Source organism: Ixodes scapularis, unplaced genomic scaffold, assembly GCF_016920785.2.
Source record: "Ixodes scapularis isolate PalLabHiFi unplaced genomic scaffold, ASM1692078v2 PGA_scaffold8__174_contigs__length_109621045, whole genome shotgun sequence".
NCBI classification, from domain to species: domain Eukaryota; kingdom Metazoa; phylum Arthropoda; class Arachnida; order Ixodida; family Ixodidae; genus Ixodes; species Ixodes scapularis.
The window spans coordinates 55,106,082-55,125,052 of record NW_024609883.1 but is presented as its reverse complement, the minus strand read 5'-3'; the positions used below and the strand labels follow the sequence as shown (position 1 = coordinate 55,125,052).

Below are 18,971 nucleotides of genomic sequence, written 5' to 3'. Positions count from 1 at the left end.
TTCAGGTAATACGAGAACAAAAAAAAAAGCGTTGTCAGATCCAGGTCCCAGTAAAGTTCGTCAAACATTTTCTAAATGCTTAAAAAATACTTAGTTCCAAAACTCATTCACAGATTTTTTTATATATATATAATTACACTACTTAATCTCGGAATTTTTCTGGGAGTCGTCTTTGCCGCCCTGGGCGTTATGAATTGTCCGATGGCGATGGCTGGGGATTGCGTGCTGGACTGGATGATTCCACCACGCCACCTGTTTTCGTTGATGGGCCCAAAATCACTGCTGTGCTTGGTCCCGCATCCGCTTCAGAGTACGAGGCATTGCCATGCTCTGCTGAGGCATGAGTCACTGCGAGCACGTGTGCAGACAACAGCTTTGGCCACACAGAATCCAGGGACCCGGCTGAGGCCGTTTGCATTGTCTTGCTAAAGAGAGAGGGCAGCTCGCTGCCGTATCCGAGCACGAGCTGCGAGGTTGCTTGAAGTGGCGTGTGGTGCAGAACCGCCTGGGCTCTGCAGCCTCAGCAGCGTCAGGAATGGCGCGTCCTTGGCCCTCAGCAGTAGCGGCGGGGGGGGGGGGGGGGGGGGGGTTATGAAGCGTTATGAAAGGCTGCAGCAACAGGAACTGCTGAGGAGGTCGGAGCAACAGGAATGGCACTGGGGGCCGCAGCAGCATGGGTTCTAGCTTCAGGCCCTAAAGGTGACGGGCGGCCCGGACACCTAGCTGGAGGTACATTTTGTCACAGTGTGAACATTTTGTATACCTCTAACCTCGACGACTGTGAACGTTTCTGCGACACACAGGGCTCAAACAAATCTTCTTCAGGATACCACCGGTAGATCAATTCGCCATACGTGGAAGGGTCGCTGGGCCTCCCATTTTCGAATCATAATACACAGACATTTTATCGTTTAAATAAACGTATTTTTTAAATATCGCTCAAATACCAAGGATATTTCTTTTTTGTAAGTCAATACTGAGCGTAATTTTCTAATACAGCCACAATCAACATGTGCATAAAGGTTTTCCACAAGTATTGGCCTCGTTTCAAATGCAGGAAATTTGACATACCGAGTGCATGCGTTTTGTTAAAAGAAGCCACCTCACAATAAAACTATCAGATTAGAAAACATTACCGTGATTGCCCGGTGTACCTAAAACGGCAGTATATATTTTAAACTTGTGTTTCTTCGCTTGGATAGTATCACTGAACCTGGTACAATTCTGCTTATCAATCACTTGTTGTTGCTGTCAAGATATGCTCTGCGCCGAGCAGAGCTGTGTCTCTTCAACTAATGGTTTGATTTTGTAAAGCAAGTTGAGAAGAATGTTACCGATGTGACACAGCATTCATTTGCTTTGCTTTTCACTGCTTCTTTCTTCGAAAGATTTTAAGACGTGTATAACTTCAGGAAATTTATCTCCACAGGGCTCAGTTGGTTGATTATTACTCTATATCTGGTCATTTTTGTCATCTAGTAGCTGGCAATTATTTTACCCATGGCTCTCACACATTCAATTGGAAATGTTAAGCTAACCAATTGAAATGATTTATTGTATTTAGCATGTGGCAACCTTCGTCTTAAAGGGTAACTTCAAATAAAAAAAAATGTATTTTAAATATCCTAATTGGGACAAGCGTGTCACAGAACAATGTTTTCAACAAAGAAAAAATTTTCTAACAGCAATATGTATTGAGCGGGACTGATTTTAGTTTGCGGCTATTTCGACGGTTTGAAATCGCGCGCCACAATGTTGGTATTATACGTCACGGAGTGGCTGCTATACGTCATGCAGTGACGTATTACAGCCACTTCGCGCGCGTCGAAAGAGTGGGAGTTTCAAATGTGGAAAGGTTGAGACTCCGACTAAATTACGTCATGTGGCGTAAACATTGCTAAATCACTGGCTAAACAAAAATGTATTTTTTTCGCGGAAGATTTTTTTCTGACATGCTTGTAACAGTTAGGCTGTTACAAAACACGTTTTTTTTTTTGCAGTTACTTTTTAAAAGCGACAAATAAACATTTGGTCTTTAATACAGAATTCTAGCCAAACCTTGCAGCACACGTTCCCGGCTCATACTTGGACCAGTTTGGCGCAAGATTGCGCCAAGCTTGAGCCATGTTGTCTCTAGCTCGCGGCGGTCTGGCCCGAGACTGGGCCGAGGAGGTGTGCTACATGGGTTGCCGTTGCCCAAGAACTGCCCCCAGCCAGAACTCTCAACGAAAACAATCGGGCAGAAGAAGACGGTCGCACAAGGCCGAAATTGTGGCTGGATCACGAAAAGCGCCATTTTGGCAGTCCCCCATGCGTCGGAGTGAGAGGGAGTGGCGAAATTAACAGATCGCCTAGCAGGAAGATCGTGTTGTTGTTTTGTTGATCCCGGTTCAGCCGCGATTTCAGCATAGGGCGAGACGCCTCCCCTGCAGTCCGATTTTCCTCATCGTGTAAAAGCGGGATTGTTACTTAGTTTGTCGTACAAAATTGAGCAAAGAAAGCGAAATATTTGCCGAAAAATGTCAATCTCAAAAAGAAAAAAAAAATTGGTTGCACGTATAGTTATTTTGAGAAGCGCGTTTAAATGCGGTAGCTTTACAGGGTGGGTGGTGCCCTGAGTTTGGGTGGAGCCAGGGCCAGGATGGCACTTAGTCTTTCAGTGCCTGGTGTGGGTAATGCTTTTAGTTCAGGTGGTGGCTTGGCCAGTGTTTTCTATGGAAACATGCTACGCCACACCATTTTCTATTTGTGACGCTGCTTGTGCTCTCCTTCAGCACCACCCCGAATCCAAAACCTTTGCGCTGATTTTTCTCAGTCACCAAAAGAGGAGACGCCCGCTTTCCTGCCCTCTCCACTCCTCAACGTTCCGCAAGCTTTTTCTACGCCCCTCTTTCTGTTTGCGGCTCCTCTCCTTTCTAAACCTCTTGGCTACCCGCGCTTTCTCACACTGCCTGCTTCTGTTCCACACGTTCCTGGGCGCTGGGTTTTTTGTATTCGGCTTTCACACAAGTAACCGGGGTTCCATCCCTGGCACCGGTTTCCGTTTTTTATGGTCGTTTAGCGGTTATGGACTCGCCTACTTACATATTTCGTGCTTACGTGGCTCCTAAGCTTGGTTGGCGCTGTGAAGCTACCACCTTAAACTTTTGTCGGCACAAACCAAGCGCTTCGGTGATGGGAGATCCCATCACGTTGAAATAGTGCTCACATGCTCTTCCGCATTAGAAGCTATTGACAATTCGCACTCCCTTTCACAATCTAAAGTTGTTTTGCTGTCCCTGTTTGGACAGCAGAACAACTTGTCCACTACCATGGACAAGCGGACAGTGACCCCTGCTGTCCCTGTTTCATTGTGCACTGCATCACGGAGAAGTCTTCGATTGCAGCAAGAAGAGGGCCACCATGAGACGAGATGTTCGCGTGTTTTGTAAACATTTGGTGAGCACTGTACAGAGCGCGTACACTGCTTTGTGTGTTTATTTTAATAATATTAAAACAATACCATATAGCAATTTAAAAAAAGAACTCTAATAGTCGTCTTAACAAAGCATTTATTCGAACTTCTCTCTCTTTTTTTTTTTAATTCAAAGGTTTCAAGATCTGTACAATAATCACGACGTGGTTATTCTCAAGAGAGATATTACGTGGGCTTCTGGATTTCGGACACTACTGCGAGCCTGCTCATCTGGAGCAAAGATTGTTTTGTTACCTGCATCAGCCAACACAATACAAATTCTGGAAGCCATAATAAAAAACAAGGTATTGCATCAAAATAACATCCAATGTTCATATGTCAACCAACACTTTGGCATGATAGAACATGAGCACTCGATCGCAGAGCCGTTTCTACCGTAGTAGCGTTTAGTCAAAGGTTTAGATTTCTGGGCAGAGGAACATGGTGCTGCTTTGATCGATTCTTTTTCTAAGCAAAAACTAAAAGCGCTAAAAACAATAGCGAGCATAATGGTGTGATTAGCCTGCCATGGCAAGCTCTGCCTAACTAGGTCAAGTTTTAAACATTTATGCATTATTCGGGGCTTGCCCTTCAGAATGCTCAAGGAAATGGCTTATTATTAAATGTATTAATTGCAAAGTCAGAGCTTCGGGTTCACTCAGTGTTTTAGTGTAATGCGTGCTACCAATACAATGCGAAATCGCATTATTTAAAAGCCCCAGCGCTCGTTTAACGAGGTCTACGGCAAGCAGACGACGTTTCCGCAGCCACGCAAGCGCACATCAGTGTTAGAGAGGTGCCACGCCGCGCCAGTATTGGTCAACGTTGTCCCAACCACTTTAATCCTCCCCTCTTTAAAAGAAACAAAACATCGCTAATGAATAGCTACACCCTTGCTACGCAAAAAAAAATACAATTGGCTTGGCGCCGACTGCGTTTCCGTAGATGACGCGGCTGGTCAAGCGGAGGCTAGGCGTTTTCCACTTGAAATTGGGAATGGTGGCTGCCGCCATGCATCGTCATGGATACCCCTCGAGACAACTGAGACAGCTCTCTTAGCGAGCACGGTATATGGATGTGTCGGCGGCAGACCCTTCCCTCGGCGCAGCGCCAACAAATGCGACAGAGTGGACAGCACAACGCACATGCGTTCTCTCGGACGTGTAATTTCCGTGCTGCTCGTGCCGCCTCCGTGGCTGCGAGGCAAGCACAGGCGTACGGATCCGCAGGTGACGGTTTGGAATCCCAGGAAAGATGCCCGCAGTCCGAGGGAGGCTTATTGCGGAGAAAGTGCCGTGTGGCCGAGATTTCAGTTGTACCTAAAATGATCCCCAGGTGGTCTAAATTAATTATCCGTCCTCCGCTCAGGCATGCCAGATGCCCTTGGTTGGTTTGACATGTAGCACTTCTATATTTATTCATGCTGTTCGGAGAGGAATTTTGGCTTTAGGCGCGCGTTTTGATGCAATTGAGCAGAGCCAGGGTCCTTTCTTTACAAACCTAATTACACCCCGCATGACGCGGCCCCTCCCGCAAGCCCAACAGGGTCGCACCGCCAAACTCGGCTTAAAACGGGAGAGCGTTAGTACATCCTGTCCCACTAAAATCATATATAAATATACTATGCAAGAACATATATTATTGCCTCTTTTTTTCGTGGTTGCTTGTACGACCTCACATGGATGGCCACAAGTGAGTCCTGCGCAAATAGTATAACCATGCATATGAAGTAGTAAGTACCTTATGAAAACTGCGATTATCCAACTATAAACAAGCTGACTTGCAATGTAGTGGCATAATATAAATTCTTATTGGTGTTTCAATATCTTTTTTTACTTTTTTATTGTGTTCTCGTATTTCGTTCTTTCAACTGGGAATCTTTATTTTTAATATTATTTCCCGGTTAATATCTACACACGCAATTTTCAGCAACATTTAAGTAGAACGTCCGGTATGCATAGAATGCAGGTTCTAAGGAGCGACAGATTTCGGAATGTGAAAAACAATTATACTTCTCTCCAATATCTATGCTCCTAGTCAGCAACTTTACGTTGCACTACGGAGAGTAATAAACTTTCGTGACTGTGGTAGCTGACTTGCGGCATATGCATTATCCGGCAAAAGGGTAGTGGATTGAAGCTTTGGGAGGTAGATTACCTCTTCGATGTTTGATGAGGTATAAGTATACATGGGCTTAATTTAGAGTGAGTGATTGCGTGCACTCTGTAGCTTATGTTGCCATGGTAAGCAAACCGGCCATGACCTGTCGTGTGCTACGCGTGGAAGCACTGACGCACGCGCGCATTAATGAGAACATTTGTTTCTTATTTATTATTCGATGCCTTAAATCTGGCTCTTCAGGGTGCATGGGCAACCTAAAAACCTTCTTCCTACCTAAACCCGAATAAAAAGGCCACATAATAACATGATCATTTTAACACAGACGTCATCTTTAATATACAACGAACTTAGCACCCAAGACACAGAGAATACACATATTCCAGTTATAAAACGAAGCCCAAACGCTCACATCAAAGAATGTGCAGATGGTCGAACCCTCCCTCGGCACAACAGGAAGATTCAACAGAGGTTCACAACATATAATTTAAGTAGGCAGACGAATTGCATGTTTTCACGTCTTTTATATTCCGTTCGCTGCTAATCGGACAGAGCGTTAAAAGTATCGTGCTCTCCTAGCTAGTCACACGACTGCCTTTGATTCCTGGACCCTGCCATTTGCGCATGCTTATGCGCAGAAAGCGTGATCACGTACGCGTGGTAGACGCTAGGCTGGTCATTAAACCCGTACTTTGCACGAACCTGTCGACGTGGCTCAGAAGGCATACACTTCGACTAGGCCTGCCTTAAGGCAGATTCACAGCTGCAATGCAAAGCCAAGAAGGCGCAAAATGAGCGCTGAGTCACACGCAGGGCATTACTCCACACTGTACGTACAAATGTATGTACATTTTACCATGCGCTGTATCCGTTAATGTATAGGCTGAAATGTGCTTTGTAGATGAATATCTATCTTATGTATGTGTGTATATGGTAACGCGAAGTGTAGTAGTTCACAACTGGCTCTAAGCTACTTACATTTCAAGGTGAAACCAAAGTCTAAAAGTCTAATTCGGCATTGTTTTTATGATTTGTTAACTCCAACCAAAAACAATAAGCTCTAAATAATACACACTAAAATTATTGTACGTAAAACATTTGCTTTTTTTTTATAAAAAAAGTTTTGAACCTTTGATGACAGTCTATAACTTACTAAATGGTGTCCCTTCTGCGTTGATGAAGGTTAGGTTGCCTACCCTAAAACAACGCGTTCCTGAGAGCGAAATGTTTTGGGAAAGACATCTATATATAAGGAACAATATCAAAAACGCTTTGGATCGATATACTTGGGATAACATTTTGTTCTTATAAAATTCCTGCCTAGATTCAAAAGTTTGATTCATCAATCCTTCTTTCATATTGGCGCAGGTGACAACGGTCGCAGGGAATGGGACAATTATGCTGGCACTTGCAAAGAAGATTGCATATGAACATATTGGATTGGATTGTGTTAAAAAGGTTCTTATATCAGGTGCAAAGACCGAATTTGAGACTCTGAAGCCACTTGAACCTGTTTTTGATCTGGCTATTGTCAAAGACATTTACGGAGCTACGGAAACTGGTGAAATTTGTAGGCCCCCAATGGATGCGGTGAAATGGTACGGAATTGGATTTCCAGCACCGAAGGTGCAAATTAAGGTAAGATTGAGGTATCGAATATTAATTATTGTATTTTGTGATTTCGTTTAGAATATGCTTATATTTACACCTTTATTAAAACTTGGCGAAATCTGTTCTCAGTGTTTCCTGTGCATATACATCGTTCTTATGCAATGTGAGTTTTTTTTTATGCAATATACGGCAAAATGTATACATTTGTAATTAAGCAGTATTTAAAGATGGTATACAGCTATTGCACCTTTCAGAAAAAAAAAAAGATTAGTCATTTATATATTTAGAGCCTAGACATTCTTTCAAAATGAACCTTTCTTAAAACCCCTTTTTAAAACTTTTTGCAAAACGCTTACCTAAGGGTTGAAATAAACAATGAAAATCTGGTGGAATTTAACCTCAAAACATTCAAGTGTATTGATGTGGGAAGGAACATGCATTGAATGCCTAAATGAAGAACCAAAAATATGCAACCAGAACGCTTTTACAATCTTCAAATATCATAACTTTGATATAGAATTTACTTTTGGTTAACATTTGTCTAAGAAGTGTTATACATATTGTCATTTATTTTGTGAACGGCAACAAGCTTCAATGTAGTTCGGTAAAAAACGAGCCACGTACATAGAAACAGGAATAAAGGGACATTACCCTTAAAAAAAGGACCTTCACAGTAGGGACCTTTGAGAAATAAAGCGCTTTGTTAAGCTTCATTTTACAACTTAGCAAACTTTTAAAACAAAATTATGTTGCGCAATGCTCGAGTGATATACAGGGTCTCCTATGAAAGTATTTACAGCGTTAGTAACTAATATCTTGGAAATAATAAAGTTAAAAGCATGTGGATTGCAGTAAGGTGTTAAGGAATACCTAAATTATAATTGTATCCACTTAGAGAGGTTCAATGAGTGTTCCACGAGCAGCACGAAAAAGATCAATCCGATTCTTCACTTCAGCTCAGGTCAGACTCAGTATGTCTGCGTCAAAAAATAATAATGTCTGCACGATCAAAAAGTGAAAGCCGTTTACAACTCCCTGCAACGCCGAATTAGAGCATAGATCTTGAGGAGGAGGAGGGAAGGGTACTGACGCTCACGTGTTCTCGGGGAGGGGGGAGGTCACCTGACGTCGGGGGGGGGGGGGGGGTCACGTGACCTAGAGGAGGGGTCACGTGACCGCCCCCCCCCCCCCCCGAGAAGATTTTCCGCTAGATTTAGCGGGGAAAGTTTTCCGCTAGATTTAGCGGGGACATTTTTTCGCCAAGTCCAGCGGGGAAATTGTTCCGCTAGATATGACGGGGAAACTTTTCCGCTAGATATAGCGGGGAAACTTTTCCGCTAGATTTCGCGGGGAAACTTTTCCGCTAGATTTAGCGGGGAAATTCTTTCGCTAGATTTAGCGGGGAAATAGCGGGGAAATTTTTCCGCAAGATTTAGCGGGGAAATTTTTCCGCTAGATGTAGTGGGGAATTTTCCCGCTAAATTGGGGGGGGGGGGGGGGGATTTTTCCGCTTGATTTAGCGGGGAAATTGTTCTGCTAGATTTAGGGGGGAAATTGTTTCCCTAAATTTAGCGGGGAAATTTACCCATAATGCTCCGCGCGGTTACGCCGAAGCCGACGCCACTAAAGCCGGAAACGGGCGCCTAAGAGCGGCGCTCTAAAACAGAAAACACCGTATTTTAGCTTAAACACACCTTTAGCTTAACGGTAATAATACCTGGAGAAGAGGTAAAAGGGGGGAAAAGGAGGGCATTCATTAAAATTTTAGGTGTTTCTTAACATACTGCGCCCAAAGCGTACGTTTCTCCTTCTCGTTTTCAAGATATTAGTATTGGTTAATATATTTTTAGGGCATGTTGAGTATTGTGACATCTCTTATGACTATTTTGTTCACCCATTTTTTTCAAATGCTCGGCGTATTGGTTTCAATTGACTGAAGGGGACGAAGCACCAGGCGTCCCAGTACAAATCTGGCTTGGTTAAGTGCTGTGATGCTAAATATGGGTAGCTAAAATATATATGAAGATATTTTTATGACTAAATAAGGAGCGTTTCTTTTGCTTGTTTTCCTTCAACTGTTACTAAGATTCAACGGAAATAGTTTACTTTGAGGTATCATAGTATGTCTTTATATTGTTCGGAAGCAATTTATTATAAACTATGTCATAGAAACCCCAGTTGGAGGCGCTGCTGCATTATCCATCTCCGCGAATTTCCCGTCAAATGAGAGGGTAATCAATGATCACCAAGCACCCCTTGCAGCGTCCATGAGATATATTGTGACCACTTACTTCTCCATGTGGTAACCTAAAAGACTGGCCAGCAAGATATTTGCTGAATAAGTTTTAATTACTGCACGGTGCAGATTAAAAAGATTAAGCCGAGTAACGGCTGACCTGTATTTAGTCAATCAGCCTATTGACCGGTTCTGTTCTGCTCACCCCTAGGCATATATAATGACTGAAAAAATGCCAAAACTGCGAATTTTTTTAATATTATATATACTATGCATCAATGACGCTATTTGGAGCCTTCTTTAAATCTTGATCCACTAAAAAACACGGTCCGAGCGTTTTAAAAATATAAAAAATACATTAATATTTCCCCTAATGATTGCGCACGATGGTGCAAATATAGAATGCTTAAGTGCCGAGAAAGACAACAATGCTGGCTTAAAAATAATATCATCACCAGCTAATTAGGCAGCTTTAAATTTGTCTCCGCTAATCTTTCTAACTTCTTCCGAAACCAACCGATTAATCGGTTAATAAGATTAACAACGATTAAAACTTTACTAAACTGATTCGAAGGTGAATGGGCCCTACCCTAGTGTTAATATCTTTTGCTTATATGTTGAACAGTACAGCATAAGGGCATCCTTAAGTCCCCAACGTCGTGATTTTGATATAGCTTGATCATACCGGGAGGTCTGACATCAGCAGTTTCAAAAATCCTGCCGATATGGAGCGACCGGAAATTTCACGTCAGGAAAGAGAAAACCCGTGTTCATTTGCATGAAGGGTATATATATTTAGTTTATACTGCGTATTATTCAAATATTCGAAGAGGAACGATAAACCAAATAATAGAAGTGTACACCTATGACGAGTGAAATGGTTCATGACAAACACCCGCATAAATAATTATTGTAATTTTCACATTATGAATAACACCCCCCCCCCCTATTTTGTTCCAGTGCCTTTATTGTTTGTTTTTCCCCCTACAAAAGCTCCAAACGTGAAAACAGTTTTTCAAACTTGGTAAACAGGAAGCATGATACGCATGAAGAGATCAAATACTCGTCACACTACCTAGAAATAATTGACAGGACTTACAAATAGAAAACAGATATCCAGGCATGCATTCAGGATTTTTTTTCGGGGAAGGGAGGTTGGGCACCAATGACAAAATGCTGTATGAAGGGGAGGGGGGAGAGTAGGAACAATGCAAAATGGGAGATTTTTTTTTGGGGGGGGGGGGGGGAGGGGGAGCGGTGCCCCATGGGCCTCCCCCCTGGCTACGTGCCTGTAACTACCATATACGCATTTAAAATGTAGGTTTCTTTTTACTGAAGCGAAATTGTTACTTGAACAAACACGTCGGCGGAGAAAATTCCACTCATCGATGACGATAGGAAAGTATGGATTACTTAAAGAGATGATTATGAGGAAAGCAATCCGTTTAAAGTGGTCGTGATGACGTCTAGTGCCCTGTGTTTTAAGCAAATTAGGGTTTATCAATAATCAGAACTGCTTGCAATTAAAACCACTGCTGGCAATCACAACTTTGGATCTTATTAGCATATTATGTTGCATGATGCACCAAACACAAAATAAACAGTACACTTCTATTGTCAGATTGTGGACATAAAATCTGGCAAAGTGCTTGGGCCAAACGAAAAAGGAGAAGCGTTAGTGAAGTCGCCGTATTGCATGAGGGGCTACTACGAAAATCCGGAAGCAACATCAAACGCTATCACAGCTGACGGCTGGGTACGAACAGGTAATTTACAGAGATCCTATCATTGGTTATTGTCTTTTAATAACGTCGGGAATAAAATCGACATATACGCTGACACACTTGTTAAAACTGAAATAAGATATCGCTATATTAAGATTATAAGAGTCAGATGGCACCTAAAGGTCCATTTACGCCAAACGAGAGTCAGATTTTTAAATGACATTTAAGATGGAACCTGTCAGACGGCAACTCAAATGAGATTTAGCTGCTGTTTATTGCGACTGCGGTCGCAAAGTCGCCTCGGGCACACTGAGAACGTGTGCGTCCATCATGTGGTCAATAAACACCTTTAACACTGCGAAACACTAATTTTGTGTAGTCTGCTGGGACAACAAAATATAACAAAAAACTGGGATTGAAGGCTGCGCACACTAATTTTAAATATGTTCGATATCTGACGAAAACTAAGTGCTTTTTGGCAATTAGGAGAAGATTCTGGCGAAATCTATTATTCAAAGTTACGTCTTCATAGGCCGAGCCTCCCGCGCCCAGCCACTGCTTCTGACAGCTTACTTTCGATCGATTCTTTCGGTGATTTCAGAAGTGCTTGCTTGCTCCGGCTGTTTCTCATGCTCGCTCTTCGTCTGCCATATTCCCGTCTACGCCTGATAAGGATCCTGGATGCCGTATTGTGCTTCCACCGTTGCTATCACGGCGATATACTTGATCTTGGTTCTATCGTATCCCGCTGTTAAAAAGGCCGTCATATTTGTTGTCAACGCATTCTACGAGCTTCGCCACGGAAAGACTTATATCATACAGTTCAGTACTCTCGCTATAGCAACTAGTGGCACACATAACGTCCAACCATACTCAGCAAACGAACACTGGTTTAAGGACAGGCTACCGTACTTACTAGCTTACTACACCTTCAAGCAGCCATTTGGGTGGTGCCGGCGACGTGATCGAGTACTCTGTGAATCTGTGTCGGCGTTACATAGAGTGCTTAGTCGGCCAGGTGACTTGTGTGCACCTAAACACCCCTGTGAGAAAGCTGATCGGCACTACAAAGCCATACTCCGATCTGGTGGACAGAACGATGGCCAACTTGCTCGTCGTGGGACGCTCCACTGCCAAGTGATCGCATCCATCCTCGAACGCAACTGGGCTAAGCTCGTCAGCCACGCCGATAGTGCTGAACGGTTAAACACACACAGGGTAAACTAACTGTTTCAGGATTCCCGCAAGTCATAGAGAGTCGCTGGCAGACTGCCACCTGTGACATAAACTATCCGCGCCAGCGGCTACCAAAAACAACATAGGGTGGTAAGTACCCGGTTGCAAAATAAAGGGGAAAATGTTTATTGCAACGAACTACACTGTATTATTAAATAGCTATGCATGAATTAGTAAAACAAATATTACTTCATTGTTTTTCTAGCGCTAAGAAAATTCAGACTTCGTTTCAAACTGACAAATTTACAAAAATTAAAAAAATGCATAAGTTCTCTTTTGATTACTGACTGTCACTCAAAACTTACTGATATAGATTCTTCCAAAATTGTAATGTTATTTTTAACGGGCCTTGCTGTGAATAAAACAGAGCTGGACTAATCGTCTTCCCAATTTTTAAGAAACGGGAATTGGTGTGCACGCTTCACCAGTGAAAATGACTAAATAACTGTTTCTAAATGCAAAATGACAGTGTCAGCTTTTAGCAGTTTAGATACTACGTTTAGAAGTTATCGAGAGTTCTCCATTCAGGAAGCAGCGATTCTCCATACACATATGGCCACAGTCAACGGGACCGCCGTTTCCCCACGGATCCTGCGTAACCACGTGTTTATGACGACATCCAACAAGTTCGAATCTTACCCAACCCAGGACAACCCTTTGCATTTTTGCACGTTGATCAGTCACTTCCGTACATGTGACGACCCTCCCAAACTTCTCGGCGTCACTCCCAAGTTCTTGCAGCGATTGATAAATATCAGCCTACTATTGGCTTAGAAAACTACACTCTAAGAAATGCCTGCGCGTCTACTTACCCGCAAAACACTCAAAGAGCCAATCTCTGCGATCCAGGAAATCAGCTCAGCAAATGATGAGGCGGAGCAGCTGTATAGACCTAAAAATGAAGTCTGCGCTGTGTCATTACGCAATGCAAGTATGACGCTTTGCAATGCGTAATGCCAAAGCGTAAACTTCCTTTTTAGGTCTAAAGAATGTTCCACCTAATCATTCGCTGAGCTGATTTCCTGGATCGCGATGATTGGCTCTTCGAGTGTTTTGCGGGTAAGTAGACGTGCAGGAATTTTTTAGAGTGTAGGGTGGACACAGGAGCTATGGTTTTATTTACTTCATGCGCGACCGAAGCGAAGCTATAGGCATGAGCATATTGCCCTGAACGGTGCTCACACATTATGAGCTTGTATTCTTGGTAGGGACTTGAAAGCCCGGAGCTCACATCTAAAGTGAAATTGAGTCGTCTAGCATCATGAGTGTCGTGTGTGCGCAAGTTGCAACATCAGAAAGTCAGCAGAAATGAAGCCAAGACGAGCCAAGCTGGTTTTACCAAACTGTTCGCCATTCCGCGGACTCGCCATGAACCATGTGCCTCTCGTGTAACTCCTCTTTTCTGCACGACCAAGTCAGTCACCTGAATACAGGCTTTGGTTGGCGACGACAATAAGAACTTCAACCACCGGGGCACGCAAACGCACTTTTGAGAGCAACCACAGCTTTATGGGTACTTGGCGAGGACGAGAACACATGTCAGAAAAGGATGAGCTTGACATTGTCGGTCGTGGGATGGCTGTGACATTTCGAAGAGTTCAACCTGTAAATGGCTGAGCCTGGCCCATGTACAAGGAGCGACTCAACTTTTTTTTTACGGCGAGCAACGTCGTCAAGCAGCCCCAACAAACGGGCAGTCCTCTGCGGCGTTTGTGGACCGGCAACCTACGCCATCAGACACTCACCGTGTTGCACCGATCACGCCGGTAGAGCTCTGACACAATGTCCTTATGTGGACATTGTGTCGGATCTCTTCGCCAACCTCACACCGTGCCCGCACGTGATTGTTCAGCGCTTTGCGTTTCATATGTGCAGCCAGCAGCCGGGAAATGACAGCATGGACTTTGTCGCCGCCCTGAACCGCCTCTCTTAACACTGCGACTTTAGTGAGATCTTGTCAGACAAGTTACTGAATCGTCTGGTGTACGGCGTCCGGGACGAAGGTGTGCAACGCCATCTCCTTGTCAAACCAGCGTTGGACCTCAAAAAGACCTTTGAGAGTGCTGTCGCTTCGGAGTATGCCACCCTGCAAACACAACATATCAAGGGGGCGTGGCCTTCCCCGTCGACGTCGTACCCGCATCGCATTCAGCAAATGCCCAAGGGTGTCAGCAGGCAGGACGAAACACCAAAGCCTCCTCTAGTCGGAAACACGGTGATGCTTTTGCTGCAACGGCGACAATGACGATACGAACTGTGGTTTCCGCAATGCGGAGCGCCATCTCTGTGAACAGAACGGACACGATGCCCGAGCCAGTCGTAGAAAGAAGCAGCAAGGAGCCGAGCCAAGTGCCGCGAAAACTACCCAGGAAAGTCAAGAGACGACAAATCAGGACGCGCCACGCTGTATGGACATTACCATATTTCGGGTGGCCTGCCAGCGTTCAGGGCAACCGTCACGGTCAACGTAAACCAAGTACCTGTGGGTGATTTCATCTCAACTCAGGCACGGATTTAAGGTCGAATTTTTATTTTCAACAAAAAAAAATGTTTTAGGTAAATTCCTGTAATAAAAGAAGACGCAAACGGCAATTTCGTCGGATTTTAGTTCTCAAGTTATATAACCGTTGAAGCGGCCAAGGTGGAAACTGACCTTTTTCCAGCTTATCGGAGGGGCCATATTTTACGGCCTCCCTTTTCCCTACTTTTTACGCTACATCAATATAACTTTTTTCAGGAACACTCTATACATAAGCTTTTTCATGATAATTAAGCATCTAGGTCATAACATTCTTAATGACTTTTTTTGTTTGTCAAACCGCCTCTCTGCGGCGATATTTGACGAAGTTCAGCAAGCTGTGCTGTGTAGCCTAATCAACATATTCTTCTAATCATTATAGCATAGTAAAGCTCCAAATAAGTTCTTTTTTTTTTAGTATAATTTCAATATTTTGCGATAAGTATATAACGCTCTATATGGTGCCTGAAAAGCAAAAATGTTGAAAGACTAGCAAGTTTGGAGTCGAATGTCTAGAAAACCCTACTTTTATTTCTTTTATTTTTTATTCACAGTTAGATAATACTATCAGAAAATACCAACAGAAATTGTAATATATTGTTTGTATGGCCGCTATTAAGACTCGAATCTCATGCTATGAGCGTTTTCAGCGGGACTTCGCACAGGCGCTCTGCTGAGCAGAATTTTGGCGTATGTAAGGTTTCCTATTTATCGTTAGAAGTTGCCTCAATATCCAGCCCAAAAAATTAATAAAATTTGGAGTAATGTACTTAAAAAAGTGGAAGCCGTTTACAACTCCCTGTAATGCCGACTTAGAGCGCAGCTCTTGAAGAGGAGGAGGGAAGGGTACTGAAAGGGGGGGGGGGGGGTCACGTGACCTTCCCCTCCCCGAGGTCCTCCCTAGAAACCCGAGGTCCTCCCGAGGTCTTTGGGGAAGAGGGCGGGGGGGGGGGGGGGGCTTGCGGTTACGCCGACGCCGCTCAAGACGGAAACGGGCTCCTAAGATCTACGCCCTAAAATTACTTCGAAGCCCGTATCCACAAGTACGGGCACAGCGCTTACTTCCTCCCAATACGGGAGAATGCAGATCGTTCGAGAATTTCTCTGGGCATTTTGCTTTCGGCTTTGAGCTTGAAATACCGAACTTGACATGTAATTGACATATTTTCTTATGTCAAACAGATGTGCAGTGCATATGCATATGTACGATTTAATATCGGACGCTTAGAAAGTACGGTTTATTTTGTGCGCGTAAGGACTGTTTCGTAAAATAACAAACATTTCGAAGCCTGTAAGGCTTCAAACGTGTAATTCATGTGTTTTTACGCTCAGAGATTGAGGCAAGTACTAACATTAAATAGAAAACCTTACACACGTTAAAATTCTGCTCAGCTGAGCGTCTATGCGAGGTCCCGTTCAGAACTCTCATAGCACGAGATTCGAATCCTAATAGCAGCCATACAAACAACATATTACTATTTTTGTTGGTAGGTCCTGACAGATTTCTATATTACTTAATTGTAACTAAAAATGAAATAAATAAAAGGTAGGGTTTTTTTAGAAAATCGACTTCAAACTTGCAAGTATTTCTTTAGAAAAACTTGCGAGTTTGAGTTTGACTTTCTAAAAACAAAACCTTTTATTTCTTTAATTTTTTATTTACAGTTAGTTAATATAGTAGTCTGTCAGGACCTACCAACAGAAATTGTAATATATTGTTTGCATGACTGCTATTAAGACTCGAATCTCGTGCAGTGAGAGTTTTGAACGGGACTTCGCATAGACGCTCAGTTGAGCAGAATTTTGCCCTATGTAAGGTTTTATATTTAATGTTAGTACTTACGTCAATATCTGAGCGTAAAAGGCAGTGAAGCAACATTATTTATCCTAACAATATCTATTTACTCGGCACTGGCGTGATTTGCATTGTGTGTGAACTTCGTCCTATGTATTGACGGAGAAGATACGTAACATCTAGGCTCCCGGACAAACTTAAGTCAAGAGAAAAAAGTCTAAGTAACCCGGCATGAATCACTGAAGAATGGAAATAAAACCTAAACGCATGACCAGGGATGGGCAGTATTTTAAATACAAGTATTTGAAATACGTATTTCAAATATTTTGTGTATTTTGCATTTAAATTTATTCAAAAATATTTGATGTGTGTATTTACATACTAGAACGAGGGTATTTCAAATACAATTGTAATTAAATACAATTTTGTGGGCGAAAATACATCTTATTTTTATGCATGTGGTTGTAAGATATAGTCTCCATCCTTCATTTGTCCATGAGGCTTTTTTTTTTTCTCCTCCGGCTTTACTTTAAAGACACTGTTCAGAGAAGGAAGAAAACTACTTTGTGCACCGAATGCAGTGTCTCTCAATCAAGCACTAGCGTTTAGTGCCTTTGTGATTACGGTGCTAGCCCAGGGTAAGAATAGTGATGAAATCGACGTTCACACGCAGACTGGCTAAATAAGTGCCTGTGACAACTTGTGATGCTTTCCAGCCTGATTTCCATCAATATTTTTGCCTGGAACATTCTAAATGCGCGGGTCGTCCAGACTTTCGTAACTGGTGCGAATTACAACAATAAAAAATTCTCTAGCTAGTGCTGCGCATCTTGGTCGTCTCGGTTCTTTGGTGGTCTGTGCCAAAATGTAATCGACAAAAAAAGCTGCTTGAATCTCCGTACTTTTTTCACCTATTACGTCCAAGCTGATTACATTTTTTTGTGATTATATTTTCATTACGTTACTAGAGCCTCGCACACTAACTCCCGAGTGTGCGATGCAGAATTAAAATGAGATACCGATTAACCCGTTGCAGGTGCCCTGAAGTCGCTGACGCAAATTTTGAGAATTTTATTTGAAAAAAGTATTTGGAGGAGACCAAATACATTTGGTTGTATTTGTATCTTGTACTTAAATGCTTTTTTGGAAATGTATTTTGTCCATCCCTGCGCATGACTAACACGTTTGAAGCCTTACACGTTTTGAAATGCTTGTTATTTTACGAGAGAGTCCTTACGCGCACAAAATAAACCGTACTTCCTAAGCGTCAGATATTAAATCGTACATATGTATATGCACTCCATATCTGTTTTACATAAGAAAATATGACAATTACATGTCAAGTTCGGTATTTCAAACTCAAAGCCGAAACCTAAAGGCCCCAGAGGAATCCTCTAACGATCTGCATTGTCTCGTATTGGGGGGAAGTAAGCGCTGTGCCCGCATTTATGAATACGGACTTCGAAGTAAATTTTTTTAAGTATACTACTTCAAATTTGATTAATGTATATGGTTCAATATTGAGGTCACTGCTAACGATAAATAGAAAACCTTATAGGCCAAAAGTCTGCTCAGCAGAGCGCCTGTGCGAAGTCCCGTTCAAAACGCTCATAGCACGAGATTCGAGTCTTAATAGCTGCCATACAAACAATATATTACAATTTATTTTTGTAGTTTCTAATAGACTACTATATTAACTAACGGTGAATAAAAAAAATAAAAGAAATAAAAAGTGGGCTTCTAGAAAATCGACTCCGAACTTGCCAGTTTTTCGAAATTTTCGTTTTTCAGGAACATGTAGCGCATTGTATACGTATCGAAAAATATTGAAATTGTGGTAAAAAAAGAGCTCAATTGGAGCTTTACGGTGATATAATGATCATAAAAATATGTTGATTAGGTCACACAGCACAGCTTGCTGAACTTCGTCAAATATCGTCGCAAAGAGACGGTTTAACAAATAAAAAAAATAATTAAGAATGTTATTACCTAGACGCTTAATTAGCATGAAAAGGCCTATGTCTAGAGAGCTCCCAAAAAGTTGTATTGATGTAGCAAAAAAAGTAGAGAGAAGGGATGGAGTGAAATGTGGCACCTCCGATAAGCTAGAAAAACGTCAGTTTCCACCTTGGCCGCTTCAACGGTCCATAACTTGAGAACAAAAAAATCGGACGAAATTGCCGTTTGCGTCTTCTTTTATTATAGGAATTTCCCTAAAACATAAATTTTTCTCGTCAAAATTGAAAGTTCGACTCTAAATCTGTGCCTGAATTGAGATA

The 18,971-nt window shown here is 42.6% G+C and overlaps 1 protein-coding gene across 1 annotated transcript in view; it reads left to right on the top strand.

Moving 5' to 3' along the window:
- The window catches only part of LOC120843975 (luciferin 4-monooxygenase), a 30,608-nt gene that overhangs the window by 3,040 nt on the left and 8,597 nt on the right, over window positions 1–18,971 (top strand). The window contains exons 2-3 of the mRNA XM_040215514.3: window positions 6,941–7,210; window positions 11,041–11,185. Coding sequence (XP_040071448.3) covers window positions 6,941–7,210; window positions 11,041–11,185 — 415 coding nt within the window. The remainder of the gene's footprint in view (window positions 1–6,940; window positions 7,211–11,040; window positions 11,186–18,971) is intronic.